The sequence below is a fragment of the Spea bombifrons genome, chromosome 1, assembly GCF_027358695.1.
Source record: "Spea bombifrons isolate aSpeBom1 chromosome 1, aSpeBom1.2.pri, whole genome shotgun sequence".
Classification (NCBI taxonomy): domain Eukaryota; kingdom Metazoa; phylum Chordata; class Amphibia; order Anura; family Pelobatidae; genus Spea; species Spea bombifrons.
Window position 1 is genome coordinate 128118530 of NC_071087.1, and position 8836 is coordinate 128127365.

Sequence of the window (8836 nt, forward strand, 5' to 3'; positions counted from 1 at the left end):
GCGGTAACTGTTTTGGAAAGAAGACTGAAGTATCAATTATTTTTCTATGCCAATGATATCAACCATTCTTCCATCCCATCCTTACAAGATTGTCTTGACTCAAGAGTGAAAATACAAGATACCTTGATGTGGAGGATTAATAATGCAAATACTGTAAACAGGAAGTTAAGATTGTTGCTCCCATAGTGTTTACATCATATAATGATGCTTATTTTGACCTCTACATGATTATGTGCCTAAATGAAGGACTTATCCACTTTAATAGGGGATTTTCTGCCCACTGAAGACAAATATATTTGAGGTCTATATGACTAATTTAGTACATGTAAGAGTAAACTATCTTAGTTTAGAGAAACACAGAAAATAGCAGCAGATATGATAGGATTTAATCTCCCCACCTTTATACCTTATATAGTTGGTAAGGTTGGAAAATTACACGTTCATCCAGTTCTGGCTTTCCAAAATACCTGAGTTACTCTCAAGGTGAAGGCAAAAAAGTGCATGCCAATTTCAACTTTATTCTTAAAACCCCCCATTGTACTTGTAATCACCTCCATAGGTAGCCCATTCCAGGGCTTTATGTCCCTCACTGTCTTTAAGAAGGAACTGTGGATCCTCTAATCTTAATCACTGGCCTCTTGTTGCCTGCTCTATCCTAGGAGTGAAGGTTTTCCTAGCAAGGGCCCCATATGGATCTTAAATGTATTTGTAGATGTGATAAGGTCACCCTTAAGTAACCTCTACTCTAGAGTAAATAAATCCAGTTTAGCTACAAGTTCCTTATAGCTACAATCCTCGATTCCCTTAATTAAATTCACAGCTTTTCTTTGCACGCTTACCAAATTAATCACATCTTTCTTTTGAACTGGTGCTGTAGGAACTGAAACCTTACTTGGTCCTTTGTCATGTCTAATGTTAAGGACAGCCTTATGTCTATCCAATGTAAGCTTAAAAATTACAAGTTGTGTTATCCCCAGCCATTTCTGCATCTGGAAAACTTGATACAAAGGACTTTTTTAATGTAGTTTGACATCATAGTTACTATGCATTCTTTAAATTGAAAGTAATGATAATAATACAATCAATCACTTACCTTTAGGAAGGACTACAGCTCCAGAGCTGAGGTGTACAGCCCCCCTCTGTAGTCGTGTTTTTAGCACCACTGTTAACTAGTTGAAGCAACATAAAAATACGCCCAACACATCTCCTGCAAGCTTAGGAGCTGGGGCAGGAATGAAGCAAGAGCACAGGGAGGGATTCTAGAAGGACCACTCATTAAAGCACGTATGATGCCTGAAGTGTCCCTTTAAGCAAAATTATAATATCCATGCCAGTTTTAGAGAAAGCTACCTTTTGTGATTATTTAATATTTACTATAAGCTACATTAGCTAACTTACCAAGGTACTATGACACCTACTTCCCAATACCTTAAGCACATGGGTTTATTATCTGCTTCGATGAATATAAACACTGTAGAGTTCGGCTGAGTTTAATGCCTTTGCTTTCAATGTAGCTGAGTTTGATGGAAATTGAAGCCCTTTGCAACAAGGAGCAGCTTCTGCATGGACTTAAAGATTAACTTTTTATTGTTAAGTATCTGCTTTGGAAATAATGGCAGCGTTCAATAGCAGCTGGTGGCAAAACAAGCATTTTCTATTCTAATATTCTCTCCCTTACCCATCAGCTTCTACTAGAAGAGCAAGCATGCAAATCTAAGAGTAGGACGTAAAGTCCCCAATGAATGTCACATTGTTGTCTAATATGTAAAAATCGCTTTTTTGAAATCTGTAAACATTGATACTTTGTAAATTCCCCACAATAATCAGGCTATCCAAAACCAAGTTTTAACAACCTTTCTGGAAAACCTACTTAAGATAATGACTAGCAGTTTGTAGAGGGATATTTTTTCCCATACAGCAACACTATATATACAGATATATACTGAAGCACTATAAGCTGTTCACCTAGTTCAGAATTCAAACTTATTTTGAGTACAGACTCTATCTACATTGGGCGACTATATTACTGGTTCAAACCCTAGAAAAGATTAATGGCAGATCTAGAACCACACTGAACAATGGTCTTAATGTCGAAACCAAGAAAGACCTAAAATCTATGCAAAAGTAAATGTCAAAAGTGAAATATTAGTCAAAAGGCAAAGGAGGCGCAGATTCTAGTATACAGGAATTATATCAGGAGACTCTGAAGAGCCCTGGACACGGGAAGAAGGAAAAAGGCAACACAAAGGACATTAGAAACACTGATGACTAATAGAGGGGACCTTAAGTCTGTGCATTTTCAGGGCTTTTCAAATGTGTTAAATAGACAAAAAAAATAAGAATCATGAAATACATTATTAGCTGTAAGTCACAACCTATAGAGCTCTCCAAACTTAATTAACACACCCCCATTGCCTTAATGTCATCACCAAATGCCCCTTTGCAATTAGAATTTCTAATATCTCCATAGTGATAAGGAATATTAAATTACTATGTAATATGGTATTACCATAGCAGTAGGTAGAAGAGAACAAATGTCTTTATGTTTAATGTGTAATGATCAGTAGATGATTTCAATTAAACTTTTCAACTTTCAGAATTATGGACAGATTTGTGATGCTGAGGAGAACTATCACTGTGTAACTATGAAATGCTTACTAAAAACAACACTACGTTATACCACAGAATCATTTCTCACACGTTGGAGCAAGATTTTCCATTAAAATTGTATCTGTTCTTCTCTGGAGCCCCAGTTTCTCATTGAGATAATACAAACATGATATAAGCTTGCAATATCATGCAGGATATAGGGACTATACAGGTTCTATCACCACAGAGTGAAAATTATGACCTAAGGACCTGATCATTACAGATCATATTGTATGTGTTGAATTACTTGGCAATTGCTGAAATGTATTAATTAGACTTGATGGGGATTGAACTATAAGGGCTGGGTATATGTTACATGGCACTCTTATACTCGGAATCTTGATGAAGTCAGCTGTGCATGATGAAACGCGTAGGTAGTGGAGACTCTAATTTTACGGCACTTTATTTTCAGGTTCCTCCAGAAGGCTATTCTATGCGTTCCTGTATACCATAAATGAGAGGCTATGGCTGTTGGAGTTTCTAGCATGCCCAGAGGCAGTTTATTTGCTCTGCTGCACTTGAGCTTCGTCTCAGTGCCATTTTATTTGAATAAATTATTAAATTTTTTACATAAAAAAACAGTACTGTGCCATATGTTTGTTTGTATTTTCCCCCATACTTACACTCGAGTCTCTAAACAAGTCCCATCATCACTACAAGTCATATAAATAAAATAAATAGTTCTTCCCTAATAGTTTGGGAAAGCAAAATTATAGTCTTACAACAGGACTTACAAACTGATCAAAATTATTCAATTGGAAATACAAAATCTTTTTTTTTTTGTTATGTCATGTGAATGCTGTTTACCACTTAAACCAACGGTAGGAATAATAGGAAGCAAAGATACAGATGTGTGACATTGACGTTGCACTTACTTTTGTAATTACTATTTCATTTTTATTTTAAAAATAAACTTGACAGTGACTTCATGTTTTAGGTACAGATCTAAAGATAGATGTAACTATTTTACATTCAGTGGTCTGCTTGTGGCCTCCCCTCAAGACTTATGAACTGAACTGTGCACGATTTAAAATACCCATATATTTATCTCCAAAACACTGGCTCTCCCAGCTACAAAACAAGGTGGACGCAAAAAGATACTGGTATGGGGAAATTACAAATTTATCAATGACATTTATCTTGCCACACAAGGAATCACAATCAAATATTCTTTGAAAAGGGGAGAGAGATGGCTGAAAAGTTTTCACTGGTCAACTATTCAACTAGGACCTGAACTGAGACCTCCCTAGTACCTGAAGATCCCAAGCTGGCTGACTTAAAGGTGTCCCTGTCACAAACAGATATACTAAAGTATGACTCTGTATGGCATAGGAGAAAGTCAATCTCTCCAGGGCATAGTTTAATTTCGGAAAAGCAACTTGATTTCAGTTGCTGAGTTCTTTTAATGTTTATGGTCTCTTGGAGATAAAATAAAGAACTCAATGGACAAGGTGGTGGTTACTAATTATTATTTATTAAACACTTCTGATGGATCATCGATAATGTTAAAGGTTTTGTATTTTTCCTATGAAACCTAGATTATGATCGCCCATCGAAGGTTGTAAGGAACTCATAATGTTTCTTTTGAATAAGCACACCAAACACTAATAATAAGCCATCTGCATTGTTAAGTTCCTGCCTGACTTGCCATTTACATGTGACTACTAATTGAAAGGTCAAGGTCAGAAATACTGAAGAGTGGGACTGTAAGCTAAAGAGAGATACCTACACTGACCCCATTCTCTGCCACAATGGTCAGCTTTGTCAGGTGCTTGGATTCCAGCAGCTAATCAAAATAAGCTTTGATGTAACATTAGGTCAACTGTAGACTTCATCTTTCGTTCTGTGTGCAGGGAACAGCTTCATTAATTCGCCTGTAATGTTCTCTTAACAAAGTCTATGTATTTTGAGTCACCAGAGACCTATTTAATGCCACCTGATGATAGGACTATATGAAATCGAGTTGGGTTTCCTTTTTTGAATACAAGGCTCAACCTCCCCTATTAGACAAGTATTGGGGAGTCTAAGCAGGGTGATTAATTTGGAGATATTTTTGGGGACTGATACATATTTTTTACCTGGATTATTACAATTACAGCAACAAAACTAAATCATGACTAAATAAAAAAACAAATCATGACTCCAACTCTCGGAATACCTAAATTATTTCACAATTTTCCTTACCATAAGTACAACATCGGCATAGAAGAATTTAGAAAGCCTAAACCATACCCCATAACTCCCATCTCCAGAGAGGAATTTTTAATGTACTTTTTTAATGTCCTATTTGAACTAATGATGATAAAAATGAACATAGCTGTTTCCACGGGTATTTTTCCACTGTCTAAATGAACAACCTGCATTAAGAATCTTGGGAGTGCAATAGTGACAGCTAGGAACATTGTAGAATGAAGGGCCTAGTTATTTCATCTCCCTGCTACTATCTGTTGGGGTGTGCAGAAGACATTCCTGGCACTATAAGTGCTAAGTATTTAAGGAAACCAATCTGTTCAGGTTCCCCTACGCTGCTCTCCCTTCTCTATGATGCGTTTGCTGCAACCCCCCCTCCCCTCCCCATTTACTCTTGAATGATTGGCCCCACAGACAAATAATAAATGCAAAATAATCAAGCTCTCTTTAAAGAAAGCATAAAAAAAACAAAAGAGTATCTATATGCAACGAGCCAACCATGGATCTATGGAAGGAGTGGGCTGATGAAGATGAAGGAGGATGGGGGGTGCACTGCACAGTCTGTTACAGAGAAGCACCTTTGCGACCACCTGCAGAATGCGCAGGCTCACTCCATCTCACTGCAGCTGCTTAATTTATGGCACTGCACACCAAATATAAACAAACCCACTGCCAGGATGGGGATGGGACACAAACACAGGACCTGGGAGCAGTGCTCGGGGACTCAGGTTGGAGCACTGAGGGAAGGTTGAGGGGCCACTCAGAAAAGACTGCTGCTCATTCGAGCACCCCGAAGGGTTAATGCTAACAAAAAGGACAGTGATATTATTAAGTCACCCAACAGCCATAACCCGTGGATGCCCCCAGCTAATCTCCTACCTCTAGTGTCCTGATCTCCTTCTGTGTCAAGTCGTTGGAGGTCGCACATTTGGTCCTGAGACCCTCCAGGTTAGAGATGCTGATGTCTATCATGTTCTGGACCATTTCGCACTGCTGCAGGGCTTTCTGCGCACTCAGGGGCTGCTTATCACCGCTGGACACATTATCTTCATCCATTTCTTTCCCCCCTCCCCCGTTTTTTTTTCTCTGCAGTCACCCCCTTTTCTTCTCTCACCCCCCTCCCCACAAAAAAAGATAACAGAGGGGAGGAAAAAAATAACCCCCCACCCCACAACTCTAGCTCTATTACACCCCAGCCGCCCCCTTTAACGTTTGCCCACCACCTCAATCTTCATCACAGGTGCGTGGATGGGGGCACCCCGTGTACAATGAGGCTGCATTAAATCGACACCCTGTGCACTGGCTCACTCTTCAGGCTGCCTCCATTAAAGGGCTCCCCGGTGCCTCCCGCCGAGATGCTGTATCACACGAGCACCAGGCAGCGGTGCTGATGCTGCCAGCACGAAATAAATAAATATATGGATAATGTGCACGCACAGGCTGTGTCTGCAAAGACTCCAAACAGGAACAAATAAGAATGTCAGTAGGTGTCCATCTCCTCAGAACGAGCCGCGCAGCATCTCGGTGCTTCCAGTTGCACTTGACAAGGTGCTCGCTTCTTTAATGTATTTATTAAGGGCTTATTAATTGTGCGCGTGTTGACGCTCAGTAAGATGCGCGGATTGCTGCCGGTGCTTGGTGAGCGGATGTGTTGTAGCCGGTGCCCGCTGCTGCTGCCGATGCCTGTAATGCCGAAGCTGCATCCCCTCCTGCCTCTCTCTGTACCGACATCTTGAGTGTCAATCAAGCGCGGCCCTGGAAGCTGCTGAGAGGAGGGGGCGGGGCTGCAGGGGGAGGAGGTGAGAGCTGGAGCGCGCACCTGCCTGGAGGACCGTAGAGAGCTGTGCATGGGAGGAGAGGGGGCGGCAGGGCTGATAACTCCCAGTTAGGGCCCTAGTGGGCAGCTCTCTATCATGAAGCCTCCTATGAAAGGCTTGTGGTGGAGTCAGTGTTTGTTTCATGACTGATGTATGTCTTTATTGCATACCTAATAAGGTGTATTTCTGTATATTAATGTATTCTAGAGTCTGTCATCAGTAAGTTCATTTTTGTTCATTGATATCGTCACCACTCTAACAGTACTTCTACTTCATACATTGATCTTGGATGCATCACTCCCTAACTGAAAAAATTGAAGCTGGCTACTAAAAGTTTCTCTAGGCAACATAGACTTGTCCGGCTGTTTCTCATACTAGGCTGACTCTTTTTATTAGCCGTACCATTTTATGTATGTATGTGTAAATGGTTACGGTTGCCTTGGCGAAAGTTGTTTAAGACAGGACCTGGCAAATTACTTATCTTTGAATTTGGATTATACTTGTGTATTGACAGAATATTTTTTATTGTGTTATTGATTGTTTTAGAGGTAAAAAGGGCACTTGGCTTTATATGGCATATTAATTGCAGTCTCAGGTGTTGTCCTTGTTACATATGGATTTACAAATACCTACCTCCATGCTCTGAAATATACTGGATATGCTCTCATTAAACCTAGGGCTTCTATTAATTGGAAGTAAAAACAGGTGAATATTATTACTGACTAATACAATGGGTGTGCATGTCCCCCATATGAACATAAAGTTATGCATCCCAACATTTCAAAATGTGAAAGAGGGACACCTTTTTCTTTTCAATCTCTCTTGTGCAATTCACCAATGCAAGCTATTGCACTTCACAATATCGCACTTGCATCACCGCTTAAAACACGCTTCATTTGTGTCAGCAGTCATGCATATTACAAATAACCAGCACATTGAATTTAATTCCCATGAGACTCAGCCAGACTTGCTACTTCCGTGATGCTGGCTGAGCATCATGGGAAGTGCAGTTAACAGTAGATAAAGCTGCAGATGCTGGCTGAGCATCACTGGAAGAGTAGTCTATAGCAGCAGAGATTTTATTTTTAATTTAAAAAAAAATCTAATGTTAGCTTCCCTCAGAGGACCCTTACGCACTGCCTTTACACACATCTGGCCATAAATACACATATACGCACACACTGCCCTGACACATGACTGCCCACAGACACATCTGCCCAAAAAGAAACATATACACATGCACTGCCCTTACACACACATATACACATACACTGCCCTGACACTGCACATACACCAGCTTACAAATACCTATACTGCTCTTACACATACCTGTCTATACACAAATACGCACACATATATACACTGCCTTTACACATCTTTCTCCCCATCTCTTACCTTTCTCATCCTTCATCCTGTCATGGGAGCATGGGATCTTTTCTGCTTTCACAGTATGTTTTGGGAGATTGTCCATCTGTACTGCAGAATATGGCTGAATCAGGGCTGATTGTATAGCCCTATATACTTCAGAATTCATTGTGCTGCATCTGTCAGCAGACATATCATGAATAAACACTAGTGACCCACTGGCTGCCATGCATGCCCATGCTATAACACTGCCTCTGCCATGTTTCACAGCTGATGTGGTATGCTTTAGATCAGGAGCCATTCCTTATCTTCTCCATACTTTTCTCTTTGGGTCATTCTGGTATAGGTTCAACTTAGTTTCAAAGTGTCAAAGTGTTTCAAGTGTCAAAAAATATTGCTCCAGAACTGGGCAAGCATTTTTATTCTAATCTGGCCTTCCTATTGTTGAAGCTACCCATGAAGTCTTCTCTTGATTGTAGATTTTGAGAACGATACAATTACCTCCTGGAGAGTGTTCTTGATATGGCTATATGTTGTGAAGAGGTTCTTCTTCTGCAGGGAAATACCGTATTTATCGGCGTATAACACGCACTGGTGTATAACACGCACCCCCATTTTAACAAGGAAATTTGAGTAAGAAAAAATAATTTTAACTTGGAAGCTATGAACTTAATGTTGGAATAATATGTATTACATTATAACATTTATTATAACATTTATACCACTTATAAGGCAAATATGAAAGAAAAAGCACCTCTTTGAACAAAAAAACTGAACAAAAAAAACTTCATCAGAATCACTGCTATCTGGGAAAC

At 39.8% G+C, this 8836-nt stretch overlaps 1 protein-coding gene across 1 annotated transcript in view; it reads right to left on the reverse strand.

Moving 5' to 3' along the window:
• Positions 1-6547, reverse strand: part of KSR2 (kinase suppressor of ras 2) — a 156440-nt gene extending 149893 nt beyond the window's left edge. The window contains exon 1 of the mRNA XM_053473343.1: positions 5719-6547. Coding sequence (XP_053329318.1) covers positions 5719-5895 — 177 coding nt within the window. The 5' untranslated portion in view covers positions 5896-6547. The remainder of the gene's footprint in view (positions 1-5718) is intronic.
• Positions 6548-8836: the final 2289 nt, after the last annotated feature.